Raw genomic sequence first — 16,423 nt, 5'->3', positions numbered from 1 at the left:
AGAAATATTTATTTTAATGTTTTTAGTGTATTTGATATATTATATTTTTAAATTTTATTTTATATAAAAAATTATATAAAAATTTTAATGCATGTTAGGTTAGGCTTAGATTTAGCATTTTTTATCTAGGTCGAACTTGGGCAAAGTTTTAGGTCTATTTTTTGGGTCAGGTTGGGCTCGAGTCTAAAATTTGACATCGGCATGGCCTAGCCTGTGATCAGGTCTAATTGCAATCAAAATTTTCGCTTGATTAAGTTAACTTTTCATTTAATTTAATTAACCATTTTTTTTCAAAAATCGATTGATGGACTTTGATGTTAATCGACTTTTGATCAGTGAAGTCAGTTAAATATTGAAAAATAATGTTATATTTAAAATAAGAGAAGGGATTCACTTACAATATTTTTCATCTTTTTGTACGATTAATATTTTAACAATTCAACCGTTGAATTTATCGATATAATTGTACTTGTTATATATGTAAATTTTCGAACCGACCTAGTATCTTTATCATAATAGTCTAAAATGCTATATATGTTAATTATATGTATTAATTAAAATATATTAAATCATTTTGTTTTAAGATTTATTTATATTATAAATATAATATGGTAAAGAAATTAAATCATTTTTTCATTTAAAACAGTATATTCTTAAAGCCATCTATCTAATATATTTTTTATTATGTTAGAAAAATCAATTTTGTAAACAGTATTTAAAATAAATAAATAAAATAGTTTTCTATTTTTGAAGGATTGAATTCTATCTTTAAACAATTTAAACTTTTTTTAGGAGAATTACCATAATTGCTTAAAAACTTGCTATAGTAATATATATATTTAAAATATCTTGTTTTAATATATAATTAAAATTGTAAAGGCTTAATTTTATTTAATTTTATTAATCTAGTACAGTATTTAAAATTATTTTTAAATTATAAATTAATTATTTTAAAATGTTTATTAATTTTATTATTTTAAAAAAATTAAAGGTATGGAAAGTTTAATTGAGAAATAATTTATTTTAATAATATATTTAGATAAATTTTAAAATATCTGATTATGTTTTTATTATATTAATTAAATATCTTAAAATAATTTTTTATTCCTCTACAGTATTTTTTAATTATTTTAATACCCGAATCCATTTTGACTAAAGCTAAAATCTAGCTGTCCAAAATTGAAGAAATCCAAATGCATCTTTCTTTCATTTTCTTCGTACCAAAATTTCAAAAGTCATAACACGTGTGAAAATCCCTGCTCTCTTTTTTTTATTTTTTTAAACGACCCGCCTGTCTCTACCGCTATCGTCTTCCGCTACCATCGCCACCTCCACCACCAAATTGTCCAGTAAGTGAACCCGGTTATCAACTGTACCACTAGCCTCACTTTAAGATGACAGACGACGCGTTGTTGAAGCAACTAGAGGAATCAACGAAGGATTTCTCTCGTCATCAGGCCGAGACTCTACGCTCCATCCTCCAACACCAACGCGGCGTGCGTTATCTCCAACGCCACCTCCCCGATGCCGGAGATCACAACCTCCCGATCGACGCCGCCACTTTTAGACGCTCCGTGCCGTTATCTTGCTACGATGACTACGCTGATTACATCAATCAATTAGCCGACGGAGACAAGTGCACCAGTGACGATGATCACGATCCTCGCCACCTCTTGTCCGTTGATCCTCTCGTTTGCTTCTTTTACAGGTAACTGATCTACTCTACTCTACTTATTTCTTTTCGAGGTCAACAAAAATTTCAGTATGTTTGACTTTTTAATCTTCTTTGTTTTTGAGTAGTTCTGGAACGAGTTCAATGAAGCCTAAATTGATACCTTACTTTGATTCAACGCTTTCAAAAGGGGCGTCGCATATAGCTCATCAAGGAAGCGCCGCTGTTCTTCGGAAGTAATTTTCTTTTCCAAATTTAAATAAGTGAATTATGATTTGATCTTCGTTTCAATTCAAAGACATTTGTTAATTCGATGAATTTTTTTTTTTCAATTTTTAGGTTTTTTCCTCCAAGGCCTGAAGTGAATAAGAGACTAGTATTTATATATGCCGATAGCATTACAACCACGAAAGGGGGTTTCAAGGTAATGGCAGCTTCTTCATTCCCTTTGCATGGTAGTAGTAATCCGAATCGCTCTCTGTTTATGTCTCTCAGCAGCCCCATGGAAGTGATTCTTGGATCAAATGTTGAGCACCAAATGTACTGTCACCTTCTCTGTGGTCTTAGAAATTCTGATTCTATTGATGCTATTCATGTCCCATATGCCATAGGTTTGATTAAAGCTATGAGGGTCTTAGAATCCAAGTGGAAGCAACTATGTGATGATATCGAAAAAGGGTTCCTGTGTTCGGTGATTAATGATGTTCGAATGAGGGATTCTGTTGTTGAGGTTCTTGGTGGACCACAACCAGATTTGTCAAATAGAATTAGATTGATTTTTGAAAAGAAGGATTGGGGTGGGATTTTGAATAAATTATGGCCAAATGTTCGATATATTAGAAGTGTCACGACTGGGAGTATGAAGCAGTACTATTCCAAGCTTAAGTACTATGCAGGGGAGGTACCTCTGGTAGGTGGGGATTACTTTGCATCAGAGTGTTGCGTGGCCATTAACTTGGATATCAAGCAACCACCTGATTTGACTAGATTTGTTATGCTTCCAACCGCTGCATATTTTGAGTTCCTTCCATTTGATTTAGCTGAGAACAATGTTGTTGGTGAAGAAACTGTGGATGTTTGTGGTGTTGAAGTAGGGAAGATGTATGAAGTAGTTGTGACTACATATAGAGGGTTTTATAGATATCGCCTAGGTGACATTGTAAGAGTTGTTGGTTTCTACAACTCATCTCCCTTGCTGGAGTTTGTGATGCGAGCTCCTAAAACTTCATATGAGATAGTGACTGAGGGAGATCTGATGGCTGCCATGGAAAATTTTCAACTTGTACTGAGAAATACTATGGGTATGGCAATAGAGATTGTGGAGTTTACGAGTTCCGTTGACTTCGGTTCAAGTCCTAAGAGACTGAAGATCTTTATTGAAGCTAAAGAATGTGATATGATTTTGCAGGACAAGTTGCAGGAATCAAACCTTAGAAAATGTTGTTCAGATCTCGAAGACAGTTTAGGAAGTATTTATAAGGTGCAGAGGAACAAAGGTGAGATAAGCCCTTTATCACTATCAGTTTTGAAATGTGGTAGCTTTGATAGGTTACTAAAACTAGCAATAGAGAATGGAACACCAGCTAGTCAATATAAGCCACCTAAGATTATAAGAAACCCTAGCATTGTTGACGTTTTGGAAGAAAATGTTATTGTGACTATATAAGCTTAGCTTAAGAATCTCTATATACTTAATGGCTTGCAGCCCTTTGATACTTACAGGAATAATTGAAGGTTGGTCTTCAATGGACTTATCAATGTGCTTTGAGAAACAGAATTTGTCTTATTTTATCAGTTCCTAAATACTTGTGAGCATTGAAATGCCAAGCTATAACTGGAATCATATGTAAACTACTATCATATTTATAATCTAAACAGAGCGATAGTTGCTTCATTTGTGTCTTCTTTCTCTTGTTCCATTTATTTATTGATATGTTGATCTGGATCCTTATATCTCTTGAAGTTATTGTGTCCATGTATCCAAGATATGGGTATAGAGATATGACCGTTCAAGAACTCTCTAAATATATGCAAAAATAATTGAGCATGCACTCATTATACACATATCCATATCTTATACTCACGCACGAGGCTCATAGCAAAAATCTGCCTCTTTGAGTAACCATAGGTCAAAGCAAGAATTCTTGCTCATCTTGATCTGTGACTAGATCCTATGCAAAGGCTGATAGCAAATTTCCAAAAAGAAAAAAAACACCATTTCTTCAAGATATCAATTCATGCAGCAGAGAAAAAAACAAGACGCTATTACAAATTGAAGTGACTACTGTATGCCCTATATATTCATTGAATTCAACTGAACCTAACTTGATTGTAATATCTTTATGCCATCAGATTTAACTCTGAGCTCACGAAGCAAAAGTCTAAACCAAACAGGAAACACCATTGGAGAGCTCAATGATCCTATTATTTTGAGTTAAGCTTATGAGGAACTTCTAATTTAGAGCCTGAACTTGTCCTTCCTTTCTCACAACCAGAATCACGATTCCTTATAGATCTGTCAATCTCATCAATGGCCACAATTGGAATTGACCGATCAGGAATCGAGGGAACCGAAATATCTGTTTCCAACATTTTCACAACCTGATCCATAGATGGCCTGCATTGTAACTCTGGGTGAGAACAAAGAACCGCTATCAACACATATTTCTCCATAACTTCCGGCGACCCCAACTCCGGCATGCCACCTTCAATAATGTCCAAAGCTTTCTCATTCTTCACCAACGACCACACCCAATCAGCCAATACAGAAGGTTGGTTCTCATCACTCATAGTGAATGCCTTCTTTCCGCTCAACAACTCGAGAAGCACTACCCCAAAGCTATACACATCACTCCTATCGGTCAATTGGCCATACAATGCATACTCAGGGGCAACGTACCCCATTGTTCCGGCAACCCTAGTGCTCAAATGTGTCATCCCTTCCAGTGCAAACTTGGCAAGTCCGAAGTCAGCTACTTTAGCCTCAAACATGTCATCCAAAAGTATATTACTCGCTTTAATATCCCTATGAATGATTGCTGGTTGTGCCCCGTAATGCAAGTAAGCCAGTCCCCTTGCTGTCCCTAGTGCAATCTTTTGACGTACAGGCCAAGTAAGTCTCCCTTTAGTGGAACCAAAGAGATGATCATGCAAACTCCCATTCTTCATCAAATCACATACAATTATCCTCTGATGACCCTCTAATGGTGTCGTGGCTGTACAATACCCCCTCAAAGCAACAAGGTTGACATGCCTAATACTAGCAATAACCTTGACTTCGTGAGCGAATTCAGCATCGCCGGCAGCAGAACAGTTCTTGAACCTCTTAAAAGCCACCTCAGAACCATCAGGTAAGTACCCTTTGTACACATTGCCATAGCCTCCTTTTCCTATAATGCTATCTGTAGAGAAATTCTCAGTAGCTTTCTTAATCTCATCGAAAGTAAACCTAACAAAATCGATAGTTTCACTAATAGAATCCAACCCAGCATCGGTCTCAAGATTCCCAATTCGATCCCTCCTTTTCTTCCTTGAATCCCTATATTTTCTATAAACAATCCAAGGCCCACCAATGAAAACAGCTAGACCAACAACACCAACACTGATTAATACACCCAAATTAACACCTTGTTTCTTACCCTCACCATTGCTGGTATCAGGGACAGGAATATCAAGTGAAAATAAACACATGGCCGTGCCAGTTGCTCCGAAGTAAATAGCAGAAGCTCCTGCATAAATAGACGGGTATGCCACGCAGTCAGAGATGCTTGCAATCGAACTGTTGGTCAAGTACACAGCTTGCAAATTGGCCAAGCTGATAGTACACGAAGCACAAGCGGTACCACGCAAAGACTGGTTACAGTTGGAAACCACGTCGGTTAAGGTAGCGTTTGGAGTTAAAGCTTCGAAATCAACCTTCGTGGTTAAATCCATACAGCCTTGAGAGATCCAAGCGGTTTCGAAACCACACGACGAACGGATGTTGAAGTTTGGGATGAGCGATTGGTAAGATTGCCAGCATGATTCGGAGGAGTTTAAGGGAGGGGCAAATGAACCAGTGCGTCTTAGGTAGTCGGAGAGAACGAAGCGGAGACCTTGGCGGACAACCATGCAACTCAAAGTGGTGTTGAGTTGGGGCAAGGTGGTGGGAAGGATGGGTTGGAGGATGGCGAAGGTCAAGGGACATGGTAAGCTGCCATTTTGAGCAAGGCCAACTGGGAAGAAAGTTGAGATTATGAAGAAGAGAAGACAGTAGTGAAAGGACATAGGGGTGGAACTTGATTATGAGAGATAGCAATTCATAGAGGCGATTATGATTTTAACTTTTGAAGTTTCGTTGAGAGTTTTAAAGGAAACTGGAAAAAGAAAAAGCTTGGAAGATGAGATGATGTGCAATAGCGGGATAGCGCAGACCAAGAAACGGCAGAGAAACACAGTGGGCAATTTCCTTCAAAGTTGGTTCCTTTTATTTTATGTTTTTTATAGAATTAATGCATATTTATAGTAAAATTGTTTTCGAGAAATAATTTTTGAAAAATAATTTATTTTTATATAAAAGGTAATATTTTTTAATATTTGGATGAATTTGTGTAAAATATTTTATTTTATTTTTCGAGTTTCTTCTAATTATTTTATAAAAGTTATTTTAATTAAACAAGTATATATTTGAGATTTTTTATTTTTTATTATTTAATTGAGTTTATTTTATATTTATAATTTTATATTTTATATTGTTTTTACATATATTAAAAATATTTTGTTAAAAATATTTAATTACATAGCTACCAAGTGAGTATTTGTTATTTAAAATGTGAATTGAAAAAAAATATCAATATCAACAATGAAACTTGATTTTCAAATTTAAAAGTAAAAGAACTAAATTCTTGAAAATAAAAGTACAAAGATTAAATTACAAATTTATGAAAAGTACATAGATTTATGACATGTTTTAACCTTTATACTACAAAACAATTATTATTAATATATTTATAATTGTAATAAATATTTATTATTAAAATATTAATACTGATATTTTCCATAATATGTGAATAATATTATTTAAAATTATTATTTTTAAAAGTTATTATTAAAATAAAATTGCAATAAATAATTTATTATATGACTAAATATAAATAATTAAATATGTATGTTTAATAATATTAAAAATATAATATTTTATATTAATATTTTAAATATTTTTAAAAATAAAAATAAAAATTATTATCAATATAACAATATTAGACTTCATTTAAGTTAATTTTATATAAAAATAAAATTATCTATAGGAGAGTTTTTTTTTTGTAAAATGACCTATTCTTTTGAATTTTTTTTCAGAAAATGAGTTACGTTCTTCAAAAGGATAAGTCATTTTACAGGAAAAGAAAGCTTATTTTACATTGACCTGTAAATCATTTTCTGTTGATTAAGTTGTTTTCTGTGAAATAAACGCAGGAAAATGCAAAAATATTTTCCGTAATTTTTTTTACATGTAAACAAACGAACCCTAAATTTGCTTTCACTTACCAGATTCTCGTTCCATGTATATTAAAAAACCAATTAGGCAACGTGTTGTATATTTTAAATATATTTTATTAATTTTTTTTCAACTTTTATATTTGGAAAGAGAAATCTAGGATGGAATTTAAGTTTTTATGATTACAACATTGCTGCTAAACTAAAAAAGTATTTACTGAGTTTTTTTTTCAACCCCATTTTTACCTATGCTACTCCTATATGTCATAGAATATGGGTTAAATCCCCACCAATGTAATTTGTGACTTTGTTTGCAGGATGGAAGGCATTTCCCTTCATGAACCAGATGCAGCTCTTGGTAAAGGCGAAATACAAAATCCATGGCTGATATTGAGTATGGAACCTAAGCTCAATACCTTACCTGTTATAAGAGGAGTCCATCAATCATTGTTGAACCATACTTCAAGTGATTGGAAATTTCTTTAACAGAAAGGTGTCATTGGTTGAGGGCCAACAAACCCCTTCAATAAATTTTGAACTTTGTCTCTTACCTTCTTCGTGAATAGCGCCATGTTCATAAGGAAGAACACCTCCATCCACCATGCAAATTCACAATTTTGCAATTGATGGGAATTGAATTCATTTCTTATTGTATATAAGAGTTGAATAGATAAAAGGTGTTTCTTCTTTATGAACCTGACACAAATCTTGACAGATGAGGAAGATAAAGTCCGATAATAGACCTTTTAAGAGGAGTTTGTTCGTCATCTACGATCAATATTTCGAAAATTTATTGAGAAATTAAAAATTTTCACGACAAGTAACAATTTATTAACAATTTTTAAGTTCAACGTCAACTAGAATAATTAATTACATGCGATGGCCAAATTTAGAGCTATAAATATAATAACTTTTATTTTATTTTATTTTGAAGATCAAATTTTCCTTCCCCTTTCTATGAAGAAAATCAGCTTTGAGGCTCAATAGAAGAGTTGGACCAAGAAGAGAAGAATTTCCATACACACACACACACAAAAAAAAAAAAAAACACAATACACCATTTCTTGAACAAATCAATTGATGTTGGATAGAGAAAAAAAAATTGCTATATGTACACCTTTAAGTACTTATAAATTGAAATGACCACTGTATGCCTTATATCTATTGACTTTATATGAACGTTACTTGATTGTAAATCTATTGTATCCTTATAACACCATTGGAGAACTCAATGGTCCTTTATTATGCTGAGTTGTGTTTATGAGGAACTTCTATTGAAGACCCAGAACTTGTCCCTCCCATCTTATAACCAGAATGATGACTGTTTTCATAACCAAACATCTGATGACCACCAGAACTGATGAACTGACCTGAGCCATTACTTCTTATAGATCTCTCAATCTCATCAATACGAGCTACGATAGGAATTGGCCTATCAGGGATCGAAGGAACTGAAATGTCTGTTTCCAACATTTTCACAACCTGATCCATAGATGGTCTGCATTGTAATTCCGGGTGAGAACAAAGAACCGCTATCAACACGTATTTCTCCATAACGTCCGGCGACCCCAACTCCGGCATGCCATCTTCGATAACGTCTAAAGCTTTCTCGTTCTTCACCAATGACCATGCCCAATCAGCCACTAAAGGTTGGTTCTCATCACCCATATCGAGTGCCTTCTTTCCGCTCAGCAACTCAAGAAGCACTACTCCAAAACTATACACGTCGCTCCTATCGGTCAATTGGCCATATAAAGCGTATTCAGGGGCAACATACCCCATTGTTCCGGTTACCCTAGTGCTCAAATGCGTCATCCCTTCCGGCGCGAACTTAGCAAGTCCGAAATCAGCTACTTTGGCCTCGAACATATCATCCAAAAGTATATTACTCGCTTTGATATCCCTATGAATGATTGTCGATTGTGCCCCGAAATGCAAGTAAGCTAATCCCCTTGCTGTCCCTAAGGCAATCTTTTGACGTATAGGCCAAGTAAGTCTCCTTTTAGTGGAACCAAAGAGATGATCATGCAAACTCCCATTCTTCATTAAATCACACACTATGATCCTCTGGTGACCCTCCGATGGCGTCGTAGCTGTACAATATCCCCTCAAAGCAACAAGATTCACATGCCTAACACTAGCAATAACCTCGACTTCGTGCACGAAATTGGCATTGCCGGCGGCGGAACAGTTCTTGAACCTCTTAAAAGCTACCTCAGAACCATCAAGTAAGTACCCTTTGTACACATTTCCATACCCTCCTCTTCCTATAATGTTATTTATTGAGAAATTCCTAGTAGCCATCTTAATCTCATTGAATGTAAACTTAACCAAATTAGTACTTTCACTAATTGAATCCAACCCAGAATTGTTCTCAAGATTCCCAATTTGATCCCTTCTTTTCTTCTTTGAATCCTTAAGTTTTCTATAAACAAACCAAAACCCAACAATGAAAACAGCTAAACCAGTCGCAACACCAATTATTACACCCAAATTCACATTTTTTTTCTTACCTTCACCATTACTGAAATCAATTGAAAACAAACAAGAAGCTGTATCTTCATCAGTTGGTCCCAAGTAATTAGCTTCAGCTGCTGCGTAAATAAAGGGGTAAGCCGTACAATCAGACACGCTTGCTATCGAACTGTTCACCGAGTGTACAGCTTGTACATTAGCCAAGCTTCGAACACATGAAGCACAAGCTGAACCATGTAACGACTGGTTACAATTCAAAACCACGTCGTTTAAAGTGGCGTTTGGGGTCGAAGCTTCGAATTCGGCCTTCGTGGTTAAGTTATTGCAGCCTTGGGAGATCCAATCGGTCTCGAGACCACATGAAGAACGGATGTTGAAGCTTGGGAGGAGGGACTGGTAAGATTCCCAACAGGACTCCGAGGTGTTTAAAGGAGGGAAGAACAAACCGGTGCGTTTAAGGTAGTCGGAGAGGACAAGGCGGAGGCCTTGGAGGAGGTAATGGCACTCGCTGGTGGTGTTGTGTTGGGGTCTGTTGGGAAGAGCCGGCCGTAGGATGGTGAAGTTTAAGGGACATGATACGGTATCGTTTTGAGCAAAACAAAATGGGAAAAGGTTTAAGATGAAGAACAAGAAGAGAAGATAATGAAAGGACATTTGGGTGGAAATTTGATTATGGAAGATAATAATTCATTGGTGGTGGTGATTACGGGATTAATGATTAAGTTTCGTCTCTGGGTTTTATGTTTTTGAAAGATTAGAGACAGTTACGGGTGAAAAATATTCGGAGACGGCGGAGCTGGCGGCGGAGAAACGGAGTTGAAAAATTCGTGGAAGGTTGGTTTTGTGGTTTTTTCTTTTATGTATCGATGATGTGATTGGTTTTTCGTTTTTCTTCGTTTCGGGTCCAATTTGGGTTCCTAAAAACCTTTCGTCTTTTCCCCAGGTTTCAAAATGGTGTCATTTTTTTCTTAGGAACCAAACACATTCTTACTTATTGCAGTGTTCTTCTTTATTGGTAATAGATGATGCAAATGGATGATTCAGATTACAATTAATTCTTATATATTAAATTAAAGATTTTTTATTTAAAGTAGAGTTAAAAATTGACGCGATTGATAGAATAATCAAACAGTGACACATAACGTGTTATTTGTATCTAATATTAATGTATAAAGTCCAGTTTTTAACAATAAAAATGGACGAAGTTTTAACAAAATGACCATTTTACTCTCTCATCTAAAGTTAATAGATTAATTTACTCAATTTTTTAGTAGAACGAACAAAATGCATTCCGACTTTTAATACAAGGACTTTTATGGTACTTTTACTCTCTACTGACATTTTGATTAAATCTAAAGCTAAATCAAATTAAATTTCTATAAAAAGTTCTTACATTATTTTTTTATTTACGAGACTTGTTAATAGAATAATGTTAAGATTGTAACAGTTTGTGACAATTCACTCGATGGATGGAGAATTGAACTCCGATCATATTTAATCGCTAAAACCTCTCCGCCTATCAAATAAACGGTAACAAACGCTACAATCCCATGTTAATAAGACTTAAACTCGGAATATTATTTTAAAAAATCCAACCATCTTATTACAATATTTTGCATTGAGCATATTGACTTTTATTTTTCCTTTTAGTGGATGACTAAATAAATTTCCACTTGTAAATAAAAAGTATATTGGTGTTAGTTGAAATTTCAACAACTTGTGTTATTATAGTGAGGCATGTTTTGTTTCCATCTAGGAAAATGAATTTCCCACATGTTTTGCTAAGGGCAAACATTTTCCGACTGTTTCCAGAACCTCAGTAAGGTGAAAATGAAGTCAATTCAAGGGATAATACCAAAACATTTTAAAACTGACGTCTAAATTGCAGATTAGTCCCTAAAACTTAGCATGTTTTAAATAAATGATCAAAGCATCAACATTGCATTATCATGTTCTTCTATCAATTTAGTTGTTAAATGCAATTCAAATTAGACATGTAGCATCTTTATAGCACAAAATTATAAATACATGTGTATTCACTATATAAAGAGCTTGAATCTGATATATTGAAAAATAGACAATATCATTAAAATCTAGGATAACTATTTATTTATTTATTTTAACACCTAGATTCACTCCTTTCATGCAATATATATATATATATATATGATCTACCTCAAATTTGAGATACTATTTAATGCCTAAACTAATTGTAGAATGAACTGATTGATACGATAGTGATATTTTGAATATTCAATTAGAATGCAATATATACATGTATATAGACATATATCCTCTTCTAGACTAAACACGTGTTCACAGGATCTTATGCGAACTTGTCCTGTGACCAGATTAAGCGAGCTTGACCTGCGAGCCAATCCCACGAGCTTATTGCAATCCAGCCCAAATCCATTTGGGTTTTGGACTGGTGATGGTAATTATCTTAACAAAACTCATAGCTTTGTCATTAAAAGATTTTACGATTGGGCTTAGAGCAACCATTTTTTTTTTTTGAAATTTAGGAATTTTTTTAATTTATAAGTAATATTTAGGGGATTTAAGGTTTTAGAATAGATTTATTATTATATTTTAATTTTTATAGTTAAATCCTACTTATAATAAAAGTCTATTATCTTATCTTTATATAGCCCTTAATCGAATTTGCCTTTAAGTTGATTAATATACCAAAAAAAATCTCTTTGAATCTCTCAAAATAATGGAACCACCGATCAGCATGATAATTGCAATACCCGTAGGGGTCATGCTTGCTATCCCCATTATTATCATAATCCTTATTTTCATGGTATTTCTTGTCTGGTCTTGTTTATACTTCACGGTCGTGTTTATCTTGATGCTGCTCCATTGTTTTTGCTGGGATATTGACGAGGACATCGAAAACAGGTTGCCGAGATATGTAGCGGCAGTTGATCACACCATGCGAAGCCGGTCAACGTTGCTGGATGAAGTTCCGAGGCCGATTACGGTCGGGACCGTTGTTAAGTACAAGATTGAGGGAGAAATCGAATCGTGTCACGCAGATTGCGTTATATGCTTGGAAGAGTTCAAAGATGGGGATACTTGTAGGGTTCTTCCTAACTGCAAACATATGTACCATCAACTTTGTATAGATAAATGGTTGGTTAAGGATGAGGTTTGCCCTCTCTGTCGTGGTTCAGTCTACACTTTGGAACTAACATCGTCTCCAACCACTTGATATTTATTTGTCTTACATATTTTATGGGTTAGATACGAGTTGGTATTTAGTGTTTAAGTCGGCAATAGATTGATGAATGTATCTAATTGATATAATATTAAAATTTTGAGAATTCAATTGTAAGTTTTTAAATTTCAATTGTAAGTCGACAATAAATTTTGGTTATTAAGAATTGAAAATAAGTTGGTTTTTTTTGGGGTTTTTCTTTTTAAATTGAATAAGTCACTTAAATTTTAATTAAAACAGAAGAAAATAGAAAATAAAGAAAAAATGGAAAGTTAAAGAACATAAAATAAAAATTAAATTGCTCAAAACAAAAAAAATATGGGTGTTTAACATGTCACGTTAGTAGCAATTAACGGTTCAGTGACTAAAAGATTACAACACGATAACGTAAGTAACTAAAACGTAACATTTCAAACATAAGTAACTAAAATATAACTTAAGATAAACAAAAGTGACCGTGAGTGTAATTTACCCTTTCGAATAATAGGTACATATATAATCATATAATTAAATAAAAAGATTCCCATGATCATTTTATATGATTTATTTTAGTTTAGAGAAAATATTAATAAGGAAACAAAAGTAATCATTTACATTGGTAATATGCTTTTTTTTATAATAAATGCATGATTAATGTAGTGAAAAGTAGGGTATTTGTTTAGTCAATATTCTTAAGAAAATTTGATAAATATCCTTACTAATTGTCTGTTTAGATTAGTGATGTGTCGGGTCAGTCGAGAATGGGTTTTCTCGGGTCAATCGGGCATAAGATGGGTCGGGTTTCTATATGGGTTTAGTGATTTTCCTATAATTTTAAAATCCTCCTTAAATCCTCCTATAATTTTCCTATAATTTTCTCCCCAAGCTATTTGTTTTTTTATTTTTTGTTTTCCTCAGCAGCGGTGTCAACTTTTGAGCTAGCTATCACTCGCCTTTTTCCTCTCCCATCAATCATTTATTTCTTTCTTCTTCTGATTCACTACATATGTCTTCTCTCTTTTCAGTTTGCAAATCTATTTATTGTCTCCACGGTGCTTGTCGTTCGCTAAAACTCCATCGACTACCAGTAGTTTTTCTTGAAAAATGGGTGGCTCTTCGTCAACTTCTTAATTTGTTTATGTTTTGAGAGTATTTTAAAATAATAAATGATTTCACGTGTCAATTTGGACCTATGTTGTCTTAAGTTTTATATTTTTTATTTGTTTTTCCATTGTTTAATAAGTATTGTATGCTCTTGTAGCACGTTTTTAGTCTTGTTTATGCATGTAAACTTAGTTTTACATATGATATTAAGGATGATTTTGTTGACATCCTCTCTAGTTTGGTGAATGCTCGATTCTTTTGTCGACTTTTGCTCGCCGCTTTGGACCATCCGGGGCTAATTTTCTTATCGTATTAAGTGCTTGCAATCACTCCAGATACATCGTGCTTGAGTTGTGACAAAGTCAATTATCAACGTGTCATAATGTTCTATTGGTGCTGAGGCTAAAGCCTTTGTTGTATTGATGAAGCTTGTCTTTCACCATCTACGACGAGTGTTTGCTATTTTTTTCTCTAAATTGTATGGTTCATGAATTTAATTTTTTTAAAAAATACTCTAATTTACATGGTGTGAAATATAAAAAAAATTAATTTACTCATTTTTTTAATAAAAAAATCGAAATGGAATACTAGACTTGTTTGATACTTGTATATAAAACATCAATCGACGGAATTCACAACCCTAAACCTCGATCCGGAGAAATATAATTGCTTTTGTCGTAACATTACTTTCTATACACTACTTTCTATAAGAGAACATAATTGCACTAATACAGCTTCCGCACTCTCCGAACCTAAATTTCTACCTTACGAGTAGGTTCGGACAACCGTTTATTCCCGAACCTATCCCAATAATGAAACAAAATCAATAACCAAAAAATAATAATAAACTAAACCAAAAAATATACGTTCACTGATTCACTCCCTTTTCAGTAATCAGCATCTATAAGCCATCAATACTCTGCATTTCCTCTTACAACCCAATCTCCAGTCTTCTTCTTCTTCTTCTTCATTCTCTTTCAAGCCATTAAAAAAGCTTTCACCTTTGAGTTGATAGTATTCTGTCAATAAGAAAGCTAACCTTCGTGGACCCAAAAAAGCCCATCGGCTCTTTCAATGGGGAAACAAGGAAGAAAGAGATTGGTTTCTTATGCTCTGTTTTTAGCTGCTCTGTTTCAATGTAGATTCTTGGCTTTTGCAATTTTAGACCCACTTGATTTTTTAGCTTTACAGTTGATTAGGAAGTCGATGAATGATTTACCGGGGTCTAGTTTTTTTGCTTCCTGGGATTTCACCTCCGATCCTTGTAACTTCACCGGAGTTTATTGTGAGTCCGATAAGGTAATAGCTCTTAATCTAGGTGACCCGCGTGCTGGTTTTCCGGGTTTAACCGGAAGGTTAGACACGGCTATTGGTAAACTCTCAGCACTTACAGAGTTCTCTCTGGTTCCGGGTCGGGTCTTCGGGTCGTTGCCGATGTCGATCTCGCGATTAGAGAACCTTCGGGTTCTTGCGATAACTCGGAATTTTATCTCCGGGGATATACCGGCGAGTCTCGGTCGATTGAGAAGGCTTAAAACGCTTGATCTCAGTTACAATCGACTCACCGGTAAAATCCCTCGTTCTATCGGGACCTTACCGGAGCTTACCAATGTTCTTCTCTGCCACAATAACCTCTCCGGTTCGGTCCCTCCGTTTCTCTCCCAAGCCTTAACCCGGTTGGACCTAAAACGGAACGCTCTCACCGGTTCACTCCCCAACTCCTTCTCTCCTTCCCTCCAGTTCCTCTCTCTCTCATGGAACCAACTGACTGGACCGGTGGACAGTGTCCTATCCCGGCTCGACCAGTTAAGTTTCCTAGACTTGAGTTTTAACCGTTTTACCGGTCCAATCCCCGACCGGATTTTCTCATTTCCTCTCACAAACCTTCACTTGCAAAGAAACTCGTTTTACGGTCCAGTCCAACCAGGCGATCAAGTGAAGATCTCGACCGTTGATCTGAGCCATAACATGCTTTCGGGTCGAATTTCACCGATGTTCTCGACCGTGCAGAATCTTTATTTGAATCATAACCGGTTCACGGGTCAGGTACCGGACAGCTTAGTGGACCGTTTATTATCGGCCAGCTTACAAACACTTTATTTGCAGCATAATTTTTTGACCGGGATCGGGATTAATCCAACGGCTGAGATCCCTCAAAGCTCTTCGCTGTGTATACAGTATAACTGCATGGTGCCTCCCGTACAGACGCCCTGCCCTTTGAAGTTTGAAACACAGAAGACTAGGCCTACTTCCCTCTGTAACGAATGGAAAGGGTAGATTGGTAATTTCTGAAGTGCTAGTGCCGGGTACTTTAGGAAGATAAAAATAATGGGAAATTTTTTTTATTCATTTATTTTACTGGATTTTTTATTCGTTTATTTATTTTATAAGAAAATTTGTTGAATATGTTTTAGGTTCAAAACGAATTTGTTGAATTTTTTTCTTTTCAAAGAGAATTTGTTGATAAATTAGAAAATGTAAGTTGTAATTTTTACTTTTTT

General features: G+C 34.8%; 5 protein-coding genes across 5 annotated transcripts; 3 read left to right on the top strand and 2 right to left on the bottom strand.

Moving 5' to 3' along the window:
• The first annotated feature begins 1,199 nt into the window (after positions 1–1,199).
• Positions 1,200–3,566, top strand: LOC105792246 (probable indole-3-acetic acid-amido synthetase GH3.6). The gene is made up of 3 exons (XM_012620727.2): positions 1,200–1,708; positions 1,801–1,908; positions 2,012–3,566. The coding sequence occupies exons 1-3, from the start codon at positions 1,395–1,397 to the stop codon at positions 3,336–3,338; spliced, it is 1,749 nt and encodes a 582-aa protein (XP_012476181.1). The 5' UTR covers positions 1,200–1,394; the 3' UTR covers positions 3,339–3,566.
• A 309-nt stretch (positions 3,567–3,875) lies between these two features.
• LOC105792245 (probable LRR receptor-like serine/threonine-protein kinase RKF3) lies at positions 3,876–6,121 on the bottom strand. Its single transcript, XM_012620726.2, has one exon. The coding sequence runs from the start codon at positions 5,936–5,938 to the stop codon at positions 4,097–4,099; it is 1,842 nt and encodes a 613-aa protein (XP_012476180.1). The 5' UTR covers positions 5,939–6,121; the 3' UTR covers positions 3,876–4,096.
• A 2,083-nt stretch (positions 6,122–8,204) lies between these two features.
• Positions 8,205–10,621, bottom strand: LOC105792244 (probable LRR receptor-like serine/threonine-protein kinase RKF3). The gene has a single exon (XM_012620725.2). It carries the CDS (start codon positions 10,271–10,273, stop codon positions 8,387–8,389), a length of 1,887 nt encoding a protein of 628 aa, XP_012476179.1. The 5' UTR covers positions 10,274–10,621; the 3' UTR covers positions 8,205–8,386.
• A 1,714-nt stretch (positions 10,622–12,335) lies between these two features.
• On the top strand, positions 12,336–12,833 carry LOC105793431 (RING-H2 finger protein ATL14). Its single transcript, XM_012622343.1, has one exon. It carries the CDS (start codon positions 12,336–12,338, stop codon positions 12,831–12,833), a length of 498 nt encoding a protein of 165 aa, XP_012477797.1.
• A 1,959-nt stretch (positions 12,834–14,792) lies between these two features.
• Positions 14,793–16,423, top strand: LOC105792248 (probably inactive leucine-rich repeat receptor-like protein kinase IMK2). Its single transcript, XM_012620731.2, has one exon. It carries the CDS (start codon positions 14,997–14,999, stop codon positions 16,197–16,199), a length of 1,203 nt encoding a protein of 400 aa, XP_012476185.1. The 5' UTR covers positions 14,793–14,996; the 3' UTR covers positions 16,200–16,423.

The sequence above is a fragment of the Gossypium raimondii genome, chromosome 8 (assembly GCF_025698545.1).
Source record: "Gossypium raimondii isolate GPD5lz chromosome 8, ASM2569854v1, whole genome shotgun sequence".
NCBI classification, from domain to species: domain Eukaryota; kingdom Viridiplantae; phylum Streptophyta; class Magnoliopsida; order Malvales; family Malvaceae; genus Gossypium; species Gossypium raimondii.
The sequence above is the reverse complement of the archived record's forward strand: the minus strand, read 5'-3'. Positions and strand labels throughout refer to the sequence as shown.